The 27,957-nt window shown below is 36.2% G+C and overlaps 1 protein-coding gene across 2 annotated transcripts; it reads right to left on the bottom strand.

Annotated features, from left to right (window-relative positions):
* Positions 1 to 16: 16 nt before the first annotated feature.
* LOC110104170 lies at positions 17 to 27,738 on the bottom strand. 2 transcript variants are annotated; one of them, XM_020833156.2, is made up of 9 exons: positions 27,587 to 27,738; positions 27,233 to 27,326; positions 26,597 to 27,148; positions 17,566 to 17,684; positions 17,422 to 17,498; positions 12,659 to 12,731; positions 1,519 to 1,609; positions 1,335 to 1,388; positions 17 to 1,056 (listed from the first exon to the last, which is right to left on the bottom strand). In XM_020833156.2, the coding sequence occupies exons 2-9, from the start codon at positions 27,302 to 27,304 to the stop codon at positions 385 to 387; spliced, it is 1,710 nt and encodes a 569-aa protein (XP_020688815.1). In that variant the 5' UTR covers positions 27,305 to 27,326; positions 27,587 to 27,738; the 3' UTR covers positions 17 to 384. The 2 variants fall into 2 exon arrangements, with proteins under 2 accessions (XP_020688815.1, XP_020688817.1); XM_020833158.2 differs by having other exon boundaries at positions 26,597 to 27,142.
* Positions 27,739 to 27,957: the final 219 nt, after the last annotated feature.

The following is a 27,957-nucleotide window of genomic DNA, read 5'->3' as shown; positions in this document are numbered from 1 at the left end:
CCCTCTCTGTGTGGAATGAGAAATTGTAACAGCTGGGAGCCTTCTGTTAACTTCATAAAATGCTGGAGCTTCAACACAAATTTGGAGCACTCTAACAACTCTCTTCTTTGAGTTTCTATAATTAACAGCAAGGTGACAAAAATGCACAAAATATCATGATGATGATAGAATCATCAGAGAGTTATATGTTCATCATCACCAAGTGCATCTTAAATGCATAAGAGAGAGAGAGAGAGAACAAAAATAAATTCAAAATTATAATACAAAAACAGAAATTACAAAAGCAATACACAACAGCTTCCTCTCCATTAGCCTCCTTGCCCATTTTGATTGAACCTTTCATAATAGTAAAGCTTATTAAGTTTGTTAATTAAATTCTCCCTGCTAATTAGTGATCTCTCCTTCCTCAGATTTATCACCATCATGTAAGATGAAATCCTCGCCAATAGTTTCACATACTACATCACTAGCATCATCAAAGTCATTATCCTCATCACACTCCCCCTTTACAGCTCCAACTACAGTTGAATATTTTGCTGTCTCAACCTCTTCATCACTTCCATTCTTGGCTAGTAAATTAGCTTCAGAATCTATCCTATCTTGAAATGGTTTCTTCTCCAGAAACACCTCTGGCTCAAGCACACCATCTTTTGTTGTGACTATTGGGAATAACAAAGGCTTATCAGGCACTCCATTGAAGAAAGTATTAAGAACCATGAATCTGAAAGCTTGCAGTAATTGACACTTATCGTGCCTTATATCACCATTCAGAAGCTTCCGCAGAAGGGTTGGTTCCCTCCTCTTGACAACTGGTTCATGAGAAAGGGCTGCCTCATTCCTAAACTTCAGCCTTTTGGCATTTCTCTTATTGCTTCGGAACCTACCTCTCTTTTTGCTAGTTGAAAGTTTGCATTTAGTTTCAATATTTGTATTTAATGCTTCACTAACATTCACATTTTTCGATGCTTGATCTTCTGGTTCAGTAAGGTAGATTGAAGGTATTTCAGCGACTTCAACTCCGAGTTCTGCCTGTTTTGCTAGAACTTCCTTTAGTTGCTGCAGAAAGAGGGTGTTATTGCTTATGAATATCATGGCTAATAAGAAGTGCACCGATAAAATAGGTTGATAAAGTTTTTTCTGATTCTATGTGAAAATAGATAAAATAACTCAAATGGAACTAATAAGATGGAGATTAAAAAATGTGGATTGATGTAGCCAACCGCAAATAGTTGGAATAAGACTAACTATGAGATGATTGGCCAGAAAAAATGACTTTGTCAGTTGAGAAGGATGATGGGGTGGGAGTTTGTGTCATCGAGAATAAAGATGAATACCTGCCGGCGTACTTTAGCACGTGAATCTATGTCTTCCTTGCTTGGGCTCAGCTTCTGGAACACAATATTTATTTAAAACTTCTTTTTCCTTGGAGAGAGAGAGAGAGAGAAAGGGAGAGGGAGAGAGAGGGAGAGGGAGAGGAAAAGAGAAAGAGAGGGGGGATACTAAGACATTAAGACATACCTTCTCAATGTTAGTTCTGGTAGGGAAATTCTTCTTGCGTGCCTCACGCCACTGCTGGATTTCACTTTCACTGTATACTACAGAAAGGGGCCTTCAACAGAATATGAGTCAGAATAACACTGAAAAAAAGTGATGGGATTACTGTTGATGGACAATTTCTTGAATGTTAGAATTGTAGATAAGATAAATCTCTAAAACCATATAGATGAAATCCAAGCTACAACAACAGAAAAAGGTTTACCAAGGAAAAACATGCAAATTGATCAAATATTCATTTATGAGTGATAGAAATTCTGTGAGCAGTTGATGCAAGAGCAAAAAATAATGAAGATATCAAATATTTTCACCGTTCTTTACACCTCCAGGTTTTTCTACCTTGTGAAGGTGAAGGAACCTCTGAGGATATGCAGCTTCCAAAATCTGAAAGCTGGAATAATGGTTTTTGACAGTGAATGATTCGCCTCATTTCCATTTACAGATCTCAGAAGGAATTTTATATTCAAATTTAGGAAAAGATAAAACCGCTATTGTTGGAGAAGAGAGTTTAACGTTAATATGACGTACCATCCAAAGATTTATGCAAGAATTGTGAAAAGTTTTTCAAAAATAATTTATGGAAAATACATTTAAGATCTCTTGCAACACTACAACAACAACAACATCAAGACTTTATCCCACTACGTGGGGTCGGCTACATGAATCCTTTTTCTCCATTGTGTCATATTAAAACTCAAATTCTCGTTTAAATCTAATAAAGAAATGTCATTCCTAATATTTTCTAACCAAGTCTTTTTAGGTCTAACCCTACCTTTCTTAACATAAGTCAAATCTAATACCTCTACTCTCCTAACCGGGTCATCGGAAGGCCGCCGTTTTATGTGACCAAATCATCTAAGGCGACTCTCTCTAATCTTATTTTCTACTGGAGCTACTCCAACATTTTCACGTATATGCTCATTTCGTATCCTATCTCTAAGGGTAAAGCCACTCATCCACCTGAGCATCCTCATCTCTGCCACAGTTAACTTAGTATTATGCTTCTCTTTTAATGACCAACATTCGGCACCATAAAGCCTTGCAGGCCTCACTACCATCTTATAGAATTTTCCCTTAAGTTTGAGGGGTACATTTCTATCACATAACAAGCCCGATGCATTCCTCCACTTCAACCATCCAACTTGAATTCTGCTGATAATATCCCCATCTATTTCACCATCACTCTGAACAATAGATCCAAGATATCTAAAATGTGTACTCTTATTAATGACTTGATCGCCCAAAGTCACAATCCCCTCACTAGGTCTATTACTACTAAAATTATACTCCATATATTCCGTTTTAGATCTACTCAAGCGAAAACCTTTAGACTCTAAGGTTGACCTCCATAATTCAAGTTTACCTTCAACTGCCTCTCTAGTCTTATCAACAAAAAGAATATCATCAGCAAAAAACATACACCAAGGTACATCCTCTTGCAAATGTCTAGTGAGAAAATCCATGACCAAAGAAAAAAGATACGGGCTTAAGGCTGATCCTTGATGTAACCCAACCGAAATAGGAAAATACTTGGTCAATCCACCTTGTGTTTGAACACAAGTAATAGCACCTGCATACATATCTTTAATGATTTGAATATAAGCATTATTGACTCCTTTCTTTACAAGAACTCTCCATAGCACTTCTCTTGGAACTTTATCATATGCTTTTTCTAAATCAATAAATATCATATGTAGATCCTCCTTATTGTCTCTATATTTCTCCATCAAACCTCTTAATAAATGTATTCCTCCTTATGGCCTTTTAAGGTCAATCACTTTAAATTGAGTTGGTATTAAACAGTGAAATTAACTCTTGCAAAGTCTAAAATGATCTCAGGAAAAGTTTTTCTATGCTGATTCTATCTAAGGAAATAGTAAAGTTGATGATATGATCAAATTAATTTAAATTTACTTGGTCGAGAAACTAAATTGAGCACTGAGAAAATCTAGAACTAAAATAGACAAACCTAAAAAAATCTATAGGCCATTTTGATCATTAACTTGAATAGAAAATAAGTATTTATAAGACTAACTATAAATACATGTGATAAGGCTAATGATTATTATGATGAAGAAATTTACAAAACACTAAACATGTTTTATTTTCATTTGTTAAATAGATCATATTAAATTTTGAGGCTAACTGATTCTGCATAGCCATTTACAATTTTACATGATCCCTTTCTGCTTAGATTTCTTAGTTGGACTTTGAATGATGGCTTAGTGGTTGCATGAGCCAAATAGATAGTGTGAACAACAAGGTGATGTAAAACAAACTAGGAATTGCTTAGAAATTAATAAAATTTGATATAAGCATAGTAACAATAAATTAAAGTTTCACCAGATGGGATTTAAGAAATTAAGGATATCAAAATTGTTACGGTAATCGGTTACACAATAGAAGAACAAGAACTTAAAATAACTTCAAACGTAAACCTAAACTTAAATGCTGTAAACTTTTAAATCCACCACATAACATCTAGAAAAGTCACCTCGAGTTTTCCTCACTCACACTCTTTGAAGGGATTTAACGGAAAAAAGATGCCAACAATCTTAGCGATGCCACCAAAAGTGATAGGACACCAAGGGTCTTGATCCACAGGAAGGTAGACGGAGGAGAACACGCGGGTGGATGTCCGACGATTTGACACTGTCCAGAGGGTAGTTGTTCATCGATAGTCTTAGCTAAGTGGAATAGGATACGGTCGACATAATCGTCGACGGTGTCTTCTATCTCCTAGTCGGGGTCGAAGAACGACGATTGAAGAATATATATATGCCCTTGAGAATCGTATGCAAAGCCATAGTCTACTTTAGAATTGGTCATCCACTTGCAAGAGTGGGAGAGGATGTGTGTTTTCTCCTTCTCTTGGAATACTATTCATGAGGGGATAAAATCCAATAGGAAAAAAGAAAGGGAGGGGGTGGCCTAGAAGGGGAAGGGACGTTTTGTGAAATTAGGGTTAGGGTTTCATATAGGGTAAGGTACAAAAAATCTGAAATTAATTTCAGATTTAGTAACATAGGAAATGAGATTTGGAATTTGAAATTTGAAGTTCAAATTCAAGTGGAGGGAAATTGAGGTGGAGAGAGGAGAGAGGAGAGAAGCTAGGAGGGCGCCGGCAGCAAGCATGGGGAAAAGGAGAGGATTTGGAGGGAATTTAATGCTTCCTAATTTATGGGTCTAATTTAGGAAAATGATAATTAAATCCAATCTAATTTAAAATTAAATTAGATTCAGATTTAGGAACTTTCCTAATTTAGATTTAGTTAATTTAGAAAGGTGTTTGGAATTCAAATTTGAATTTCAAAAATTGAATTTATTCTTTTTCAAATCATTTAGAACAATTTAGGTAACTAATAATGATGATTGAAATCAACATTAAGGGGAAAAGGTGGGGTGGCCGGCGGTGGGGCTTGGGAAATGGGCATGGCCAACGGTTGAGGGGGCTGGGTCGGCGGCTATAGATGGGGATGGGGTGAGGGCCGACAGGTAGGATGGTAGTTGGAGGGTTCCGGCGGTTGGAGCAAGGGGAGGAGGTGGCCGACGGCTTAAAGCAATGGGAAAGGAGGGGATCCAGCGGCTTAATGCAAGGAGAAGAACTTGAACCACGAGTCGGAGACACTTCCACCGACTGGTTGGTGTTGCTTTGCCCATACCTTGGGACTTAACCACTTAAGAACTCACAAGTTCAAGAAGAAATCAATTTTTTTTATAATAAGCATTAACCCTAATACAAGACTAAGGACATCATATATAGGTTTTGAAAGAGAAAAGAAAAGAAAAGACTGAGATGCCCTCAAGGCTACAACTCAAGCAAACTACCCACAGGGGTAAAATAGGAAAAACTAAAATATAAAATAAACAATAAATAAAATGCATCAAAAGTCATAATCATGGTTGCTAATCTATGGTGTCTCATCTGATAAACACGCCAAAATCTTCTGTTGATGTCCTCATCATTCTCCCTAGGTGGGAGGAAACTCGACCCCGTCGAGTGAGTGTCATGAGAACTCTCGTATAACTCTAAAAGATCTGGATCCACTCTCTACAGCTCATCCCGATCAATCCACGTGTTTTCCGTCTCTTGTTTCCCTTTCCACTGAATCAAATACCTTTGGCATCCATCTTATTTGGTGGAGATGATTTCATCATTAAGTATTGCTTCGATCTTTTCTGCACTAGATAGAGTAGGGATATTTGGAAGTGAAGGTAGGCTAGGGTTCTCACTAGGTATGGTCTCACAAGGCTCATTATTTAGTTGATTTTTTGGGTTAAACTTTGGTCCTTAAAAGGTTACAAGATCTTCAATTTAAATGTAGGATTTATGTTAAGAACTTCAGGTAGGTATAGCAGATAAGCGTTATAATTTTTTTTTGAAATTATTTTGAAAGGTCCAGCGCTTCTAGCATATAACTTTTTAACGGTCTCTTGAGGAAACCATTCCGGACAAATCCAAACCATTACAAAATCTCCAACCTTAAATTTTTTTTATTCTCTTGAGATCTGCATTAAATTTATAGTTAGCATTGCTTTGTTCAATTCTTTTATTAATTTTTTTGTGCAATTCCTGAAGATGAGATGCAAATGCAGATGCAGACTCATATATTCTAATCTTAGAAGTCATAGGGATCAGATCTATAGGTTGTCTAGGTTGATACCCATAAACAATTTCAGCGGGACTTAGGGGTTGTTTGATATGCAGAATTAGGAGGGTAAAGTAATTTATTTACGTGCATTTCATAAATTAGGTCGTTTGGTTTGTTTTGAGCGGAACGAAAATAATTCCTCCGAAGCATCAGCGATGTATTGCGACGGATATACCTAACCAAATAAGGGAAACAATTCTCTTGCGTTTATTTTATAGACAACCAAACAGCCTCAAAGTATTCGGAATACAATATATTTACTTTACATTACATTTACTTTACACTGAATTTCTTTATTAGGAAACCAAACAACCCCTTAGACCCGTAGTTCGATTAACAAAGTTGTTGTAGGAAAATTCAGCTATTGGAAGTTTAGAGTCCAAGTCCCGAATGTTTTCTCCTACCAAAGTCCTTAGCAGATTTCCTAGACTCCTATTCACAACTTCGGTTTGTCCATCTGTTAGGGGGTGAAAGACGGTAGAAAATTGAAGTTTGGTCCTTATTTTATGCCATAAAGTTTTCCAGAAATAACTAGTGAACTTAACATCTCGACCTAACACAATGGTTTTAGGCAACCTGTGGAGCCTAACAATTTCATCTAAATATAGTTTGGCAATCCTAGAGGCATCAAAAGTTTTGGAGCATAGGAGGAAATGAGCCATTTTGGAGAATCCGTCCGCTACCACAAACACAGAGTCATACTTTCTAACAATATTGGGTAGCCCTAAAACAAAATCCATGCTAACATCCTGCCAAGAGCAATTGGGTATAGGGAGGGGTGTGTAGAGTCCGGTGTTTTGTCTTCGCTGCTTAGCTAACTGACAAGTGTGACATCTCTTTATTAGTTTACTAACATCGCGCTTAAGACTAGGGCAAAAAAATCTATGCTCGACTGCAGTGATAGTTTTAGTTTGTCCAAAGTGTCCTGCTAAACCTCCCGTGTGTAATTCCCAAAAGAGGAAATCTCTAAGTGAGGTGTTGAGAATGCAGAGTTTTTGGTACTTCAATAGATATCCGTCTTCCAAGAAGAAATCATCAATTATGCTTTCACTTCCATTGGTCAATAATGTGTATGTTTCTTTAAAGTCAGGGCAATCCATATAATTTTCTTTAACTTGTTCAAATCTAATCACTTCTGCCCTTATTTCTTTAGTTATCATTATCCGACGACTTAAGGCATCTGCTGCCTTATTTTCAGATCCGGCCTTGTGTCTGATCGTATAAGTATACCCTTGAAGGAATTCAACCCAACGACCATGTCGTGCATTGAGTGTCGTGCATTGAGTTTCTTTTGGGAATTAATGTATCGCAATGCTTTGTGGTCAGAAATGGTAACAAATTCTTGTGGGAGCATGAAGTGTCTCTAATATGTAAGGGACTGAATGATGACATAAAATTTCTTATCATAGGTGGAGTATCGTTGCCATGTCATTTAACTTTTCACAAAAGTATGCAACAGGGTGTCCCTCTTGAGATAAGACTCCGCCTATACCGATACCAGAGGCATCACAATTTTCTTCAAAAACTTTGGAAAAATCAGGTAGGCGCATAACTGGGGCATCTACCATTCTTTTCTTTATTTCCTCAAAAACTTTAGAGGTAAGAACACTCTAATGAAATTCTCCCTTTTTCAAACAATCAGTTATGGGGGCTACGATGGTGCTAAAATTCTGAATAAACCTCCAATAGAAAGTGGTCAATCCATGGAAATTCCTAACATCTCTGAGATTTCTAGGTTCAGGCCATTCATTAATTGCTCGCATAGAAAGTAGGTTGTTTGTCAGGTTCAGCAGATATGCCTTGGGAGGATATGATAAATCCAAGAAAAGTCACATTATTAGTGAGGAACATACACTTCTTAAGATTAACATACAATTGTTCTATCCTCAAAACTTCACAAACTTGCTTCAGGTGATCTAGGAATTGATCCACCAAATTACTATAAATCAAGATATCATCAAAGTAAACTACTATAAACTTTCCTAGAAAGGGTCTAAGGACTTGGGTCATAACTCTCATAAAAGTACTTGGTGTGTTACTCAGACCAAAAGGCATAACCGTCCATTCGTATAACACATCCTTAGTTTTAAAAGCAATTTTTCATTCGTCTCCAAGACGGAATCTAATTTGGTGATAGTCACTCTTGAGGTCAATCTTAGAAAATAGGGTGGCTCCGGTCATCATATCTAACATGTTATCTAGACGATGAATAGGGAAACGATATTTGACTATGATTTTGTTGATAGCGCGGCTATCAACACACATTCTCCATGACCCATCCTTCTTGGGGGTTAAGAGTGCGAGGATAGGACTAAGGCTTTCCCTTAATAAAACCACGTTGCATTAACTCATCTAACTGTCTCTTAAGTTCAGCATGCTCCGTAGGATTTATGCGATAGTGTGGAAGGTTGGGTAGGGATGCTCAAGGTACTAAATCGATGATATGTTGGATATCCAATAGAGGTGGGAGTTGGTTGGGCAAATCTTCTAGAAAAACGCCATCAAAGGTTTAAAGGAGGGGTTTAACCTCTTATGTGATAGGTTCTTCCATATTCACACTCACTTCCCGAGCTATTAAGGCGTATAAGGGCGAACCTAACCCTAGTTTAGTGTCCGGGTTTTTAGCGGTTAATAGATTTAGTCATGTGCTGGGTTTAAGGGGAGTGGATTTTACATCCTCCTTGGTAGAATTAGGTTGGGAGGATAAGAGCTTAATCTTCTTACCATCGTACTCGAACACGCAAGTGTTAGATCTCCCATAGATATGAACATCATTATCGAAAAGCCAGGGGAGACCAATGATGATCTGACCAACATCCATGTTTAAAACATCGCACAATATCTTTCCATGTATCTCACAAACTCAATTGGGATACGAATCCTTTCTTTCACTTCCAAGACGGTCAAGTTGATCCAAGCGACCTTGTATGGGTTTGGGTGCGGAGTTGTTTTCAGGAGTAGCTTAAAAATTATAATAGACGAAACAACGTTCATGCAGCTTCCACTATTGATGATAACCTTACAGTTCTTGTCACCAATTTTGGTGAAAGTTTGAAAGATGGAAGTTCTACGCCAATCGTCACTCAGTTTAGGTTGTGACAAAGCACACCTAACAACTTGAATGTTCAAGTGATATATCTTTTGAAGGCAGTGGATCACGACAGTGTCTTCCTCATAGAAAAAGTCCTCTTCGTCATCAATGTGATGAACTAGTTCGGTGTCAGGTTCATCCTCCTCATCGATAACTTCCTCGATTATGATTACTTATATGGGCTGGAACATTGAGAGGCAATGTGTCCATACCCATGACATTTAAAGCATTTGGTTCCCGCAGGATTTTAGGTGTCTCATGTTCAGGGGTTTTATTCTTATAGTCAGGACGGGGTTAGAATTGTTCAACAATGGATCGACCAATCATGGGGCCAGGTGGTTTTGTTTGAGGTTGGCTAGAGGAGGATTTAAAATAATTTGGATGGGAGTCTTGGCTCCTAGAGTAGGCATGGTTCCTAGATTCTTCTAGATCTAGCACAAGACTACAAGCAGCCTCTAAGGTAGTAATTCCTCTAGCAAAGGGTTCATTTTGAAGGTCTTCCCTCAGTCCAGCTCTAAACATGGAAAGAAGTTGGACATGGGTAGTGGTCTCCTCGCCACTACGGCGGATCATAAAATCATCAAAAACAGATATATAATCCTTCACAGGTTTACTACCCAAGGTCAACCTATTCCAACGATCAAAAAGTCTAGGGTAGTAGGATGGGGGAAGATACTTTTGTTTGAGCTCATGTTTCATTGTTCTCCAATCAGTGATAGGGTATTCTCCTCGAGTTTCTCGCATATGTTGAAGGTTAGCCCAGTACTGACTAGCCCTACCAGTCAACTTCATTTCAGCAAATCTAACTTTTCTCGCATCTGAAATGTTATACTACTTAAAATAGCTATCCATACCCTTAAGCCAATCTAGGAAAACTTTGAGGGCTAAGGTTCCATCAAAGGAAGGGGCATCTATACGGATGTTCTTAAGTAATTGAGCAACGTTATCTCTCAGCTTTGGGTCATGTCCTACAGGTTCACGATTGGGCCTTGGTTGTTATAACGATAGGGATCTTGGGGTGGTCCTTCATCAACTCGAGCCTCTTCGACATATCGTGGGATTTCCTAAACGTTCGATGTTGTCAACTCGTTCTCTAGCTTGTCACCTAAAGTCAGCTAATTCACTCTGGGTATCTCATAGTTGTTGGATAACAGTACCTAACTGACCTACAATAAAGTCTAAAGTGCACTGAATTTGTTCCGGGTCCATTGGGGTAAGCTAGGTGACAACTAGGGATGCTAAGGAATAAAGGGCAGCACTATACCTATATGCCAAAACACATAAGGCTTACTAAATGATGCTGAGATGTAGAGGACAACAAACAACAATAATGTAAATGTTGCGTGGAGGTGAATTCAGCCTAAAACGTCTAGTGAATGTGTATGAAGGGGATCCTAAAATGAACTAGCATGCAACCATGCTCTGATACCAAGATTATGTAAAACAAACTAGGAATTCCTTAGAAATTAATATAATTTGATATAAGCGTAGTAACAATAAACTAATGTTTCACCAGATGGGATTTAAGAATTTAAGGATATTAAAATTGTCATGGTAATATATTACACAATAGAAGAACAAGAACATAAAATAACTTCAAACGTAAACCTAAACTTAAATGCTATAAACTTTTAAATCCACCACATAACATCTAGAAAAGTCAACTCGAGTTTCCCTCAGCTCTTTGAAGGGATTTAGCGAAAAGAAGATGCCAACAATCTTAGCGATGCCACCAAAAGTGATAGGACACAAGGGGCCTTGATCCACGGGAAGGTAGACGGAGGAGGAGACACGGCTGGATGTCCGAAAATTTGCCACTGTTTGGAGGGTAGTTGTTCGTCGATAGTTTCAGCTAAGTGGAATAGGATACGGTCGACGTAATTGTTGACAGTGTCTTCTATCTCCTAGTCAGGGTTGAAGAATGGTGATTGAAAAATATCTATTTGCCCATGAGAATCATATGCGAAGCCGTGGTCTACTTCAGGATCGATCATCCACTTGCAAGAGGAGTGGGAGAGGATGTGTGTCTTCTCTTTCTCTTGGATTCATGAGGGGATAAAATCCAAGAGGAAAGAAGAGAAAGGGAGGAGGCGGCCTAGGAGGGGAAAAGACTTGTTTTATGAAATTATGGTTAGGGTTTCCAATAGGGTAATGTACAAAAATCTGAAATTAATTTCAGATTTAGTAAAATAGGAAAGGAGATTTGAAATTTGAAATTTGAAGTTCAATTAAAGTGGAGGGAAATTGAGGTGGAGGAGGAGAGAGGGTAGGAGGGGGCTAGCAACATGCATGGGGAAAAGTAGAGGATTGGGAGGGAATTTAATGCTTCCTAATTCAGGGTTTAATTTAGGAAAAGGATAATTAAATCCAATCTAATTTAAAATTAAATTAGATTCAAATTTAGGAACTTTCCTAATTTAGATTTTGTTAATTTAAGAAGGTATTTGAATTTCAAAAATTGAAATGATTCTTTTTCAAATCATTTAGGATAATTTAGGTAACTAATAATGATGATTGAAATCACCATTAAGGGGAAAAGGAGGTGGGGTGGCCGGCGATTGAGGGGGCTGGGTCGGCGGCTATGGATGGGGATGGAGTGAGGGGCTGATGGATAGGATGGTGGTTGGAGGGGTCCGGCGGTTGGAGCAAGGGGAGGAGGTGGTTGACGGCTTAAAGCAAGGAAAAAAGAGGGGATCCAGCAGCTTAAAGCAAGGAAAAAAGAGGGGATCCAGCGGCTTAATGCAAGGAGAAGAACTTAAACAACGAGTCGGGGACACTTCCGCCGACTGGTGGGTGTTGCATTGCCCACACCTTGAGACTTCACCATTCAAGAACTCACAAGTTCAAGAAGAAATCAGAATTTTTTTATAATCAAGCATTAACCCTAATACAAGACTAAGGATCTCATATATAAGCCTCAAAAGAGAAAAGAAAAGAAAAGAAAAGATTGAGATGCCCTCAAGGCTACAACTCAAGCTAACTACCCACGGGTAAAATAGGAAAAACTGAAATATAAAATAAACAATACATAAAATACAACAAAAGTAAAGGCTCCTCATCGTGGCCACCGATCTTCGGTGTCTCCTCTGATAAACGCGCCAAAATCTCCTGCTGATGTCGTCATCACAACGTTTCCCAAATGTTTTCAATTTTAAAATTGATATTATATATTTTTTCCCTAAACACTAGATATGCATAAGGTTTAAGTTGATTTCAACGAGAAAAAAAAAACCTGAGAATCTAGTTGTTTCTCCGAAAATTAGCTTCATGAGTTCAAGGAACCAAACTATGAAATTTTGATGGATAAAAGCGTGGTTCATAAAAATTATGATTGATTCCAATTAGCAGGTAAAGGTTGTACCTCTTACGCATTGTAGATATATTATCGCTGCTCTCTGAGAAATTAGTATTTTTCTCTTTCCTCTTGCGATGTCCTGCTTATTAGATTAACAAGATAAGAATATTGGATCAATCTGGTAATGAAGCCTTGAAAAATGCAATGAAATCAACTAAGCGGAGGCCCAGCACAGCGGGGTGAAAGTATGATGTATCAGTCATTAAGAATGGCAATATGAAGTTGAGATCATTTATTAATCTCCAAAAAAATTACAGAGAATCCTAACAAATGAACATAAAAAATATAACAAAATTTCTCAAATTGCTGAAGAAAAACTAATGTAGTGGTCTTTGGCATTAGTATCCTGTGGCGGAGTGAAATTATTCAATAAAAAAACTGAAGAGCAATTTGCACTGCCTGTGGTTCTAGATGATTTGTGGCTTCGTATTTTTCTTGATATGCCTATGGTGTTGTTCGACATTGTCCTTTCAAACTAATCAGTTGCGATCTTTTTTGTGTTTGCTCTATAAAAAGGGCCTCCAAGACAGCGCGTTAACGGCACATTAGTACTACGAGAAATTGCCATTAAAATGCAAAAACTCTTGACATTCATTAGTTTTGAATGATGGGAGAAGCAAAAGAGAATTTGCCGCCTATGGGACTCTGAAGTTTTTACTTGTTGATAACGATCTGACTTCTTTCGGCATCCCTTTTCTATCCTCTCCATGATACGCTTCTTTGGTGCTCTCTTGTTGGTTTCTTGTACAATTTCTAGGGACCGAGCTCAACCGAAGCGAAAACCTTACCGAGTTTTGAATGACGTTCAGTAATTTCTCCTCCAACCAGAATGAAAGATCCCATTGAAGCGGCTTAACAACGGATACCCAATATTCAGTGGATCCCTTGCCCGAATTTTTCCGATGTTAGAGAAGGAACAAAGGCCTACTAGCGCTCTACAAAATTTTAAAATTCCAATTGGCAGTTGCTACTATTCCTTTTAAACATGTACATGAAGACCAATGCATGTCTTTCTTGATATGAAGAAATAAAAGACCCCGATAACGGTATCTTAAAGCACCGAGCATGCACACTTAGTTTGGTGTGGTGGGCAGGCTTAACAACCCCCCCCCCCAAAAAAAAAAAAAAAAAAAAAAAAAAACAAAAAAAAAAAAAAACCAATAACGCCTAAAGCACTAAAAGGCTGCTGAAATTCAAACAAAACAGACTCATAAGGGACTGAACTTTAAAAGATAATTTTTTTAAATAAAATGCAATTAAATAAAAATTTGGAAAATTTATTAGTAACTTATAGTGAACTCTGAAAACCTCACTCACGAGCGCAAACCCCCCTATCACTACTAAGAATAGTTGCAAACCTCAAGAACTCATTCAACATACTAAACTTGGAATGAAAATTAATTGAATGCCTTGTCAAATTATAGAAATAAAAAGATGCCGCATGAGTCCCACTCGCTTTAATTTAACTCATATTAAGGAAAAATTGCATCATATTTGAAAGTTAATGGAATCTGAAAATGGAATCCAACTCATATTCACCGGCATCGAATCGACAACATAAACATTCAGGCGAACATGATGCAAAAAGGGGATCATTTTTAAGTTAAAAAATAAATTTTTTGAGTTTAATGATAAACGTTTGTGAAAAATAAATTATGAATATTTTAAAATCTTGCACGCATTTAAATACAATTTTCAAACTTAAGCTACAGCACCGTGAAGCAAGCTACCGCCCCGAAAAGTGAGTCATCGTCTCATAAAATGTGCCACCTCTCGAGAAGTGCACAATAGTCTCATCAAGAGCCCTACCACCTCAAGAAAAGTTCCATAACTTGAAAAAGCATGCACTAGTCTAAAGAAGCATGCAACAACCCTATGAAGCATGCTAGCACCTAGAGAAGTGAGTCGTTGACTTGAAAAACATGCCAAAACACTAAAAGCCCATAATAGTCTAAAAAAATTGTGAAAATGGATTGAAAAGTCTGCAAGTATTTTAAAATAAGAAAATTTAATGTATATTGAAGAGTGTGTGGATATGCTATGCAAATGTATTGACATGCATGCAAGTGCATCGTGTGAGCGCATCCAAAAGCCCCTAAGTTGAAAGTGTGTGGGTACACCATGCAAATACACTAAAAGACATGCAAGTGCACCAAAAAGTATGCCAAGACATTGAAAGTATCAATCACATAGTGCAACTGTATTGAAAAGCATATAAGTGCATCGTACACATTGAAAGACATGCACATTAGTTAAAAAGAAATTTAAAATTCTGCATGTGTGAAACGCTTAAACACAAAAGTCTAATAATGCTACACGGGATTAAAAGCGAGCTAATCAAAATTATCATTTTAAATTAGATCACCCACATGTACCCCGACCATCGCATAGAAATCCTAACTCCAAAGTTCGAGAATGCTACACGGGGTTAAAAGTGAGCTAATTAAAATTATCTTTTCACATTAAATTTCTCGCATGTGCTCCGACAAACATAATTAACATTTGAATGCAAAAGTTTGAGAATGTTGCATAGGGGGCTAATTAAAATTATCTTTCAAATTAAATCACCCAAATGTCCTCAACCATTATATCGAATTCCTAAATCCAATGTTCAAGAATATTGCACAGGTTAAATATGAATTAAAATTTCAAGTTCAATCCTCTTTCTTAAAAAGCATAACTTAAATTAATATGTGAATATACGATCATGAAATCCACGAAGAGATTTTATTTTACATTCATATTAGACCTTCACAGCTCTCTTCGAGAAAAATTCATAAGTAAAATACAAACTTGCAAATTCAACCTTAATGTAATAATTTACAAAGCTGATATCGAACTCAATCCTTGTTGGCAAGCATACAAAGTTGGCAAGATTCAAACAGTAAATAAGATTATTCAAATTCCCAATGATGTCCATATTGAAAGTGAATCTCAATTGAAGGCGACTTGCTTTTTAAATGCCTCCAAACCCTAATCATATATATATATATATATAAAGTGACTTCAAAGTCACTTTGATGATGGCCGCATTAACAAAAAATCCCAACCAAGGGGACCACCAATTCATAAAAATATAAAGATAAATACCCTCAAATTTCAAAGTTAACCGATAAGGCTCGAATTCCAATAAAAATTCAAAATTTAATATTTAACAATACTTAAAATATTCAAGTGAAATTTATCTCATATAAAAAGTAAAATTCAACCAGCTCACAAAAATCAAATGATAGTAAAAAATATCACCAAGATTAATTCTCAAATAATCTCCCACTAGTAAGAATATGACAAGTGTCTTCTAATCAGTGTTTTGGGCCGCAAATGCTCTACAAGAAAACAATTACGATCGGTTGACTTGAATTTATTCCTTAGATAAATATACACCTTAGGTCTACAAAGTACACTTGGACTGAGCAACCTATTGTTGCTGACAAAGATCATTCAATTAAAATGGGTAGACTATATCCTCTGCCTAAGGGCATCTCCAACCGAAAATCTTATTTTCACTCCAAAATGTCATAATTCATCTCCAACCGAACTCCATTTTGCCAAGGTAACCGTTGTTTTCTTTTTTGGCGCGTTTCTTCGGAAGTTCGGTAGAAACTGAAAAATAGCGGAGATGAACAGTGTAACGCCAATACTGGCGTCCCACTGTTCACCCGCAACCAAATAGAGGAAGTTTTACCGTTCAACTAGAGCTCGCGAGCTACACCATTCAAGCGTTTGGAGTTCGGTTGGAGATGCTCTAAATAGATTAGGAACTATGACAACCTGGGATGATGGAACCATAAAATTTTGATTGGATTTATTATCATTCACTCACCATCCGATTTAAATGTGCAACGATAAATTTTCAAATCCTGCACATCTAAATAAACTACTGCTATATAATGGGTACTAAGTACCTAGCTAATGAATAGCATTAATCGAATTTATTCTTTAGTCATCTGGAGGGGTAATTAATCATAAGAGCTTGCGCTTATGGAAAACCGGAACTCGGGTCTTAAAGTTCACGCAAATAACAGTAAAATCTCTAGGAAGTATACTATCTCTAAGCGAATCTGCCTTCCAAAAATTTGACCCAGAACAAACTCTATTAAAACTCTCATAAGGCACAGACAGACCGAGACATGAATTTTTTGGATCTCACTAGAGAATGTGAGCCAAATTAAGAAAATCAAAGGCCTTGTAAAAATTCACCTTATAAATAATTATTTATTTTCTTTTCTTAATGGAACTATGAAGAAGCTCATTAGCAGCAATAACCCAATCAATAATTTTGATTTTGATGAAAACATCATGAGAGATATTTACTAATGATTGAATATTAGGAATAAGCTTATTAGCCAAAACCTTTGTGAAAATCTTTTATACATGAGAAGACTAATAGGCCTAAAATCCTTAGTGTCATAAATCTTAGGAACTCCAAAAAATTCAGCAGAAGAAATTATACCGATAGACTCTTTACTCCCCAAAGCCGTCGAAGAAAATTTTAGAGAAATCTTCTTCTAAAGAAGCCCAAAACTCTTCAAATTTTTCATAAAAAATCATCTGGACTTGTGGATTTTTTACTCTCTAAAGAGAAAATCACAATTTTAATTTAAAAGTAAAAGGCTGTACTCCACAATTCATATGCTGCTATTACTAACCCTACTCAGAAATCTTATTAGTTAATTATGAATGAGTGAACTATTAAAAAAGTAGAAGTGTATTTTCTTGCATTTAATAGCATAAAAACATGAAACTTTCAAGAAAGCAAAGTATTTAACCTCTTTGATTATTTCTGGTAAATGGTCTCTCCTTTTGCCAAGTATTTCTTGAATTGTATGACTGAGATTTTTGGAGTCTGTAAATTTAAATTGAATATTAGACATATTCTGAACGCATTAAAATATTTTAGTAAAAAGACATGCCTCATATGTGATGACTTCCTCTTCCATTGGTCATTAAATTTTGGCTTGAAATTATTGCTAGCAACATTCTCAGAGGAGTTACTTGAAAAATACTTTCCACCAGCTTGACCGTGCTTCAACTGAGATAAATTTTAAGTCAACTTTAGTGGATACCAGATGCAGGGAATTGGAAGAAAATTGTAAACATTCAATATAAGTAAAAGAAGTTGGTACTAATCCTATGCCGAAAGAAATCATACTCTGGGGATGTACAACACGGGTAAATTTAAATGCTTAAAAAGGAAAGTAGAACCAAAATGCACATGAGAGTGCATGGAAGATGTAGCTTAGAAAGAGCGCACATTCGACAAGAGCCTTAAAATATTTGCGACAGTTGAATTGCCTGTAATTATATACAGAACTAATATAAACCTAAGAAAAGAAAAAGTTTTCATGAAAAGGTTCATCCTGCTAAGCCAACTGAATAACAAACTTGCATTTTGCAAATACTGAAAGTAAGAGGTGGCTGCTAACATTTAGCACTTTGTTCTAAATGATTGTAGGTGGCGACTCCTATGATGTAATACTTTGTCCAGTATGACACAAAGTTCTTATCTTTCGGCTGATTTATTGTTCTGATACCATTAAAACTAAAAGGTATTAAAGAAGGCATATAAAAGTTCAGTGTTCTTTTGAATCTATAATATTGTGGTGGATAGATTGCTAGTTCATATTCAATATCAGATCAAATTCAGCTGGTGAAAATAAGTGTACCAGGCATATGCATATCATTGATGATAACGTCATAGTCACAAACATTGAATAACTATCATACGTGAACAAGATGACAAAGAAATATCGATAAAAAAATGTGGCTACAATTGATAAATTAGTCCACCAATACGGATAGGGTTCACATACACGACAGGACATGAATATGGAACATAACCGCTAATGAATATAAGGAGAGGTATTGGACACTACATTATTATATTATATCTTAAATTTAAAGAATATATTATAATTACAAAATTTTAAGTAAATATGAAATAACTTTATATAATAGTAAATTTATTTTGATGACTAATAAAAACAGAAATATACTTAAATTTACCAAATATCTTAAACTTAATTGAAGAAGAAATAATCACATGATAATATAAATTGATGACTTGAGTGAGAAAATTGTTTTTTTTTTGTTAAAAAAATAATAAAATTTATAAATAAATAGAGCAGAATAATAAAAATAAAACTAGTACTAAGTAAATATTAAATTATTTAAGTAATATATTTTAAAATAAAAAAATAATAGATAGCTTAACTTAAGTTATTTATGTAATATAGTTTTAAAATTAAAAATTATTTTCATAACACATCTGTCAAACATATACATCCTTTTCTTACTTTTTTAATCAGGCACATAGATGGCATGCCAGGTAAGAGCATGTGTTTGATATGATGCACTTTATTATTATGAAGTATCGATGCATCGTTATGATGCAATTGATATGAATATATTTGATATGAATGAATGCGATGCTCTGGAGTCAAATAAACCCCTAGTCCATTATCTAAAAATAGAAATTATAAATATCACCACATCCGTAGCTTTGTGAGTCTCTTGCTTCGTATATTGGAATATAAGAAGTGAAATTGTTTGTTTGGATTGCTCCTAAACCTAAGATTGCAACTACTGATACTGCACCATTTGTAGTTGTGCATATGGTATTGAATGTTGCTACGGGTACTGCAAGGTAGGCTGGCGCTGCTAATATGACTAAGGTGACAAAAATTATTAAGTTTGCTGATGAGGATGAAGATAATATTACCTTGTTTGTCCTTTGTTATCATATTTCTGATGTCAGCCACCATTAGATTTCTACCACTTATTTTTATGTTGATGTTCGGAATTATTTTTCCGAGCAGTTATCAAAGCGAACTATTCTTGAATCTTGAAGGCAATTCTTAATTTTATGAATGGTACCATAACAATTGAAGCATTTGCCAATAATCAAAATGCATTGTCCAGAATGCCATTCAACGCATTGAAGGTAATGAGATTTAGGTTTTGTTTGGTGCAGCTTTCTTACTACTTCCTAAAGCAGTTGTTTAGTAAAATAACTTATAGCTAAAAAAAATTTGTACTAAAAAGCTACTTTAAAAAACAGTAAGAAAGTTATCACAAACGAAGCCTTATTCTTCAATTTTTATGCCTAATTATTTTTAAATGCATTTTTCTAAAAACCTCCATTTTCTTGCCCGTCCGTATTATACACTTCCCAACATTTTTCACTTCATAAGCATCAATTTCCATCACATGTATCTAGATCAACAAGGTATCTATAATTAGTACATTTTATAGCAAATAAATACTTTTAAAATCCTTTCTGAAGCCAAAAAAAAAGTATAATCATTTGATCTTATGTTGACCAATACTAGGGATGTAAGTGAGCCGAGTCGGCTCGAGCTCAACTAGTTTATGGGCTTGCGAGCTGAGCTTATCAAGCTCACGAGTCGAGCTCGAGCACGAGATTGAGCCGGCTCGGCTCATGAGCTCGCGAGCCAGCTTGAATAAATATTAATATTTTAAAATAATTTTATTTTATTTATTAAATTTAAATATAAAAAAATTAATAAAAACCACATAAGTTTTATTTAAATATTAAACATTTCATATTTTTTTTCTAAAATTTGACTAAGTTTTCAAAATCTCGCTTAAGTTTTAAAAATCCCGCCTAATTTTTAAAAGTCTCGCCTAAATTTAAAAATTCTCGCCCATGGCGCGAGCTGACTCGAGCTCGTTTACAGTGAGATGAGCTCGAGTTCGAGCTTGCTTTCCAACTAAAGCCAAGCTCGATAAGGGCCTAAACTCGACCCGACTCAACTCGTTTACACCTCTAACCAATATAACAACAACAACAACAAGCCTTTATCCAACTATGTTGACCACTAGAATGAATAAATTTGATAATTCGACTGAATTGGGTTTCATACTCTTGAATAGCATGTGATCCTTGCTCCAACTTCTTTAAGCAACACATCAACTTAGCAACGTATGCTATTAGAAAATACTACTCTAATAAGAAACCTCTCAAATTATGCCCAAAATCTACTGCATCAAGTTTAAAATTGTTGCTCGATGAATCTTCTACCAATCATTAGTGCCTTCTTAAAGTTGAAATGTTATCATGTCCACTTTATGCTCTTAAAGGTGCTTAATACCTCAGTCAATTCTCAATGTCATGAAGTTATGCATAAAATTCAATTGGTTCAATCATCTTGTTGAATTTAGGGAGCTATGTTTTTAAGAATTAATCTAACATTTAGGCTAACACTACTTCGCTTGGCTGAAACTAAATGATTTCAATGCAATTAAAATGTTCTCTAAGCTGCATCAATTCAGCATGTTTCATCTATGTTGCAAAAATTTGATCCACTACTGTTGGTTTAATAGTTAGGTGACATGATAGAATTTTCTCCAAGAAATACTATCTCAAGCTAAAATTAATTTATTTCAAGTACTAGTTGTTGCTCTTAAGTTATCATCAAAGCTATGTAAGTCGAAAATTTCTTGCTCAAAGCATGTATAATCACATTAGGTTTACATATATAGTACTAAATCTGTAAATCATAATCATTCAACTATTATAGCCATCACTAATGTATGGTGGTTAATGTCTAAGTGAAAATATACTTCAATGTCTTATGATAAGTGAAAAACTCATAGTGAACACCATTGAGATAATGTTTTCTGATATTCAATGTCATAAGAAGATAATTCTTTGCATGCGCTCAGTGGCATAAGATAGCACTATATTGTCTTGCAGTATGATATAACCCAAATCTTAATGTGAGACATCATTATAAATCTAAAACCCATCCGTTCTTGAAAGAATGGTGAAAACAGGAACTAAAACTGAATAGAGGAGGAGGAGGATTCATCCTCTGAAATCTAGAAATAAATAGAAAATTAACAAGAAAACAAGGACAACCACCACCCAAATATTTTCTCCAAAATGTAGAAACCAGCCTTGAGCTAAAAAACACCTTATCTTAATTCTATTTACCAAATCAAAATTGAGGCATGGGGTCCCTATTTATACAAATTACTTGAAAGGATAGAAGGAATATGATAAAAAAAAGGGAACAAATAATCATAGAAGCTGAAACCGTAGAAGGCTAAATCGAACCATGCCGCAGGCAGAACTGTAATAGGTTCAGGCCTTGGCTAAACTGGACGCCGCAACAGGTATTGAGTTGAGAGACTGGTTCGGTCCAATCTTCGCCCTGGTGTCATTCTCTTGGGCTAGGGGAGGCTTTAGCATCAATACAACAACAACAACATCATCAAGCCTTTGTCCCACTACGTGGGGTCGGCTACATGAATCCTTTTTCGCTATTGTGTCCGGTTAAAAGTCAAATTCTCACTTAAATCTAATAAAGAAAGATCATTTCTAATATTTTCTAACCAAGTCTTTTTAGGTCTACCTCTACCTTTCTTAACATAAGTCAAATCTAATACCTCAACTTTCCTAGCCGGGTCATCGGAAGGCCTCCGTTTAACGTGACCAAATCATCAAAGGCGACTCTCTCTAATCTTATTATCCTCTGGATCTACTCCAACCTTTTCACATATATGCTCATTTCGTATCTTATCTCTAAGGGTCTATGCTCATTCCATATCCTATCTCTAAAGGTCAAGCTACTCATCCACCTAAGCATCCTCAACTCTGCCACACTGAACTTAGTATTATGCTTCTTTTTTAATGGCCAACATTCGGCACCATAAAACATTGCAGGCTTTAGCATCAATATAAGTCAATGAATCCTCATAATAGGGAGATAAATCTAAAATGTTGAAAGCAGCAAACATATGAATATCATCCATAATTCTAGTTGATACACATTATCATTGATACATTTAATAATGTGAAAATGTCAACCTGCCTTGAGTTTTAGCTTGCCATGAGTGTTTGGAGGAAACCTTTCCTTGCATAACCTTATCCAAACTAGATTCCCTAATTTGAAAGTGAGTTGTCTCTTAGATTTGTTGGCCTGTTTTGATTATTCAGCTTTTTGTTTCTAAATTTGATCATGCACTTGTTGATGGAGCTTGTGAATGTCTTGAATTTGGGTTTTAGCATCAGGACTATATGCAATCATTCCAATCAGAGGAACCAACTCTAGTGGATCTATATGATTTCATACATAAACTACCTCAAAGAGGCTTCCGCTGGTGGACTAGTTTCGAAATTTGTTGTAAACAAACTCGACTTGGGCTAAAATTTAATCTGATTTTTGTTTGACCATCAGTTTGTAGAAAAACGGCGGAGCTCAATTGGAGCTTAATGCCAAGCTTGATTATTTTTGGAATACCATGAAGTTGAACTATCCCAGAGAAGTAAATATTGGCAATATAAGATCAAAGTCTTCTTATAAAATACAAATTTGACCATCTTCGAAAATTGGTCAACTACAACCATGACAAAATCTTTTTACCTTTTGTGTGGGTAGTAGATCCACTGCGAAGCCGAAACTAACACAACCCTAGGTGAATCTAAGACTAGTAAAGGCAAATTTAACGTGGTGCTCTGTTGTCTATTCTTTACTATTTGGCAAGTTCAACATCTTTTAGTGAATCTCTCCATATCTCTATTAAGTAGTGGTCAGTAAAAATTTCTTGAATAATTATTAAGGTTTTATCATGACCGAAGTGTCCTGCAAACCCTCCATCATGGCTTTCATATAAGATAACCACGTGAAAAGAGCAATGAGGAATGTATAGTCGGTTGCCTCATAAGGGGTAGCCATGCTTAATGTGAAAAAGTTTTTATGTTTAATGTTGTCACAATTTCCATATCCTATGGAAATCCAGATCCTGGGCATACAATCTTGAATTGCTTTGAACCCCATAGTTTTTATTTGAAGGGAATTGAGTAGGTTGAGGCAGCGGCTTAGGGCATCCGCCACTCGATTGTATCTACCCAACTTATATCGTAGGGTATAATGGAAGAAAGAAAAATATTCCATCCATTTGGCATGTTTTCCCTTTAGTTTACTTTGATTATGAAGATGTTTAAAGGCTTCATGATCCGAAAATAGGGTGAATTCTTGTGCTAGAAAATAAAGACTACAATGTTGTAAAGCTTGGAAGAGAGCATAAAACTCTTTAGTAGAATACCTTTGACAAGACTCGTTTAATTTCTAATTGAAATATGCAATTGAGTGACCTCCCTTGCCTAGCACTGCCCAATGCCCATATTAGAGGCGTCACCATCAACTTCAAAAACTGAGGTAAAATCTGAAAGGTCGAGACAAGGTCGAGACGTACAGTCCCTATTTACCATGGTTGAGGCTAAAATACACCTTGTCTTCTATTCACCACCCCAAAATTGAGGCCTATAGTCACTATTTATTCAAACTTCTTGAAAGCACAAAAAAATAGAACAAGAAAAATAAAAGACACTAATAATCAGGATAGTTGGACCCGCATAAGGCTTAACCGAACAATGCAATAGGCAAAACAACAACAAGTTCAACCTTGGCTAAATCAGATGTTGCAGCAAAAGCTGAGCTGAGAGACTAGTTCGATCCAATCTTAGCCCTGACGTTAGGAATTAACTTTAATTATTAAACTTCAGCAAATCTTTGCTCACAGGCAACATACCATACATACTTTAACAAATCTTCTCTAATAGCAAGCTAAGCCAAAAAAATCTATAGAACTCTATGAAACTACTTGGCCTCAGTCAATCCATCACTATTTTGACCTTGGCTCAATAGAAATTCCAACATGGATTTGGGGGGGGGGGGGGGGGGGGGGGGGGGGGGATGTGCGCCCCCTAAAAAAAAATCGCCTATGAAGTCCACCATCTCTCTCTCTCTCTCTCTATTATTGTTGTATACTTTTTCTTCAACATCAACAGTTCAATTATTATTCATGTGACTTTTTTCACTTCTAATATGAGGCTTTTTTCTCTTATAATTTATTTTTTTATCATATATTTTAAAGCTAATATTTTTTATTATTTTTTAATTTCTTTACATATGTAATTTCATGCAATTTAAATATAATAAAAATTCACATGTTAATTTTTTTAATTCGATAAAAATATCATATAATTTTATGTTAAATATCAGACGCCGCCGATTGGGTTTGAAACTCCAACATCTTTTTCATCATATCCCGTAGATCGGCCACTTGTCCTTCCATGGAGGACATTCTTTCTTCTACGGTTTCCTTGATTTGATTTATCTCTCCTTCAATCCTCTCCTCCAAAGCATCCACCTTCTTAGCCGCCATCTCCTACGGCTTGCAATTTAGGAGAAGATCTCAAGATTTGGAAACAAATTTCAGCGATTTTCTCCCTTTCCGGTACAATTTCAGCCGCTGAAATTAATCAAAAAACAGCCCACGATTTGTCCCAAGACTTGCTCTGATACCAATTTGATACTAATCACTTTGGCAACAAATCTCAAGAACAACCGCTGTCCACAGCAGGAAAACAGCCCAAAACTGAGGGAAAACAGAGAAAAACTGCAGCAAGCACGGATAAAATACTTGTATTTTACTAATAGATGCAAGGAAAATAGCAAAGATACAAGGATCCTCTATTCGAGAGGAGGATCGCACTCTCCCAATCTCTAGAATACGATCTAGATCCCAAATCAACAAGAAGAACAAGAGAAATTTCAAAACAAAATCACATAACCCTAAACCACCCCATTACTCCCTACTTAATGCATACAATTCAAAATAGATACAAAAGGACCTAATTGCCCTCACTTCCCCTCATTTTGGCTCCAAGAAACAACTTGAATTTCAAGTGGACCCCACCTCTAGCCTTCCTGCGGCTTCCGCCTCATATTCCGCCCGCCTCTTTCTTCGGTAAAAGCGAACCGGCCCGCTGGATTGGGCCGGCTGGACCGGTCCAGGGAGGACCGGTCTAACAGATTCTTAACAAAATGAACTCCGAACATTGAGATAAGTCTCATTACAATGATGATGATGATGACGACAAGTAGAAAATCTTATCGTATAGTTCTAATAATTAAAAAACAATGCTAAAAAACATAAATTTATTTAAAAAAAAAACAAAGGAGTTAAGAAGATCATAGTAAATGGAAAATGCAAATTTAATACATGTTCAAGCTTAAAGTATTTGATCATATTTAATGAAATGACTAAACATAAGTTTCAAAGACCAAAAATATAAATAGTAATAAGGGAATCTAAATAAATGAACTAAGGCCTAACAAAAAATTTTGTAATAAAGGTTTAAATCTAATGAGATGCATAAGTAAAAAATGATCTCAAATTGAAAATGAAGAGTTTAGTTCTTAATTTACTAGTAGTAACCCTTGCCAATTGACTCTTAAGCATTTGGGCTAATAGTCTCCATCTATGTATAGGGCATATCTCAGGCCCTAGTGTTCCATCCATGTGTCCATCAGAGAAAATGGGAGCAAGCATGTTCTTCCCAAACAACTCCTCTCAGTTATAAGTAACATTTCTCAATTAACATTATCTAATAATAAAGTTGTATTGCTACACATTTGAATCAACACCTGTCCTCAAATTTGCGGAGTATGGAAATGATTATGAAATTAAGAATTGGAATATGAAACAGAATTCATGCAGCAACAATCAATAAAAGGAAAATATATACCTTCTTGGGGTTGAAAGATTGGGTCTAGGATGACCTTTCTCATTTAAAATACTTAACTTTCAGTTTTACTTAACATCAGTCTAATGATAAAACATCAAAGCATGAATAAGAAGAATCACTTCAGTAAGGGTTTAAGAAGGCGTGATTAGAACTTTAATAGCTGATTTTGACTCCCCACTCTTTCCACCTCACTCCCCCAGAGGAGAAATTTCACTTGTCACTCGCAGGAAACAGCCAAGAGCGTAAAAATATTGCACATATGGATTTGAAAAGCAATAAAAAGGATGTTTTTTTTTTCTTCAGAAATGTGCATTTTTGGGGGGATTACTAGATAACAGTGAAGATACTATGAACTAAAAAATGATGTTTTCTCTAGTTATTACCTGAGGCCACTGCCGTTCGTTGGATTTATTATCCTGAAGTGGACTTGGCAAGATTGGTTTTTGTAATGTCTGGTTGGCTATCTGAGTTTCCAGACCTGTCGAACTACTTAAACTCTGCCCAACATGTGTGTTGTCATTTCCCAAGAATCCAGGATTGGAATTACCAGAGTTTATCAGTGGTAACCGAGAATTTGGAGGAAAGATAGGGTTTTGCGAGCATAGCAATCCATTTGGTGAAAATCCCATCATCTGGTTCATATTCTGACCCATAGGCGGCCTGCCTAAAAGTCCTGCTTGTTGTAAAGACATGAAGTTTGGGCTTTGGAGAGCACCAAGAAGATTAAGTTGCTGCCCATTGAATTGGGGCATAATGCCCTGTTGTAAAAGCGCGCCCATAAAATTATTTTGCAGCCCCTGCATCAGCTGATGCTGAGCAAGCAAAGTGCCCAAAACAGCGTTCTGGTTGTTAAAGCCTCTCATCGCTGGCATCAAAATCTGAGGATTATTGAAGCCGAATTGGTTGGGCAGGGCAGCGCTTGAGGATATCTGGAACTGTGAACAATTCAAATGAATCATCCAAGTAAAACCCTACAGTTGGAGAGGCAGAAGGAAATTAAAAAACACAGAATGGAGTACCTGATTGGGAGATGGATCGTTTCCTCCTTGCACCTGATTTTGGTTTGGAAAGGGAGGAAGGAAGGGAAGCATCGTTCTTTTTTATTTTTCAATTCTGAAAAAGGAAAAACATTTTAGGTTAGCAAAGTGCAGGTGAAGTAAGCAAAGGAGGCAGAGCGGGAGGAAGCGATGCAGGATTTAGGCCGGATTTGAAGCGAACTAAATCCAGCCAAACGGCCAAAACTGCAAAACCAAATCTCAGGGAGCCGCGGTTGGCGGGAAATTCCCTCTTTTCATGGTAAATCCCGGATTTACAAAATGTTCGCCAGATTTACAGTATTTGGCCGAAGAAGCGCGCGAAAGGGAGAAAGTTACCTTCACAGCAAGCGAGCTTCCGTTGTTTCTTCCGATACAGCAGGCGTCGAAGGAGCAAAGAGGAACAGCAACGAAGAAGAACTCGTGCAAAACTCTCCACTCATGCGAAGGCCGAAGACCCAACGAAATAGAGAAGGAAAAAGCAAAACCTAGACTCCTATAACTTAATTAATATAATTTAAAATATTAATAAATAAGTGAAAGTAATTAAAAATATTTAAATAATTAATTTAGTCATAATAAAATTATTAGTTAAATAATTAGTTATTATATTAACTAAGTTATCCAACAATAACTTAAGAGGAGCTTAGGTTTTGCTTTTCCCCTCTCTATTTCGTTCGGCTTCATCCTTCACATGAGTGAACTGTTTT

The sequence above is a fragment of the Dendrobium catenatum genome, unplaced genomic scaffold (assembly GCF_001605985.2).
Source record: "Dendrobium catenatum unplaced genomic scaffold, ASM160598v2 original_scaffold_86101, whole genome shotgun sequence".
NCBI lineage: Eukaryota > Viridiplantae > Streptophyta > Magnoliopsida > Asparagales > Orchidaceae > Dendrobium > Dendrobium catenatum.
This window is presented reverse-complemented; position numbering and strand designations above follow the sequence as displayed.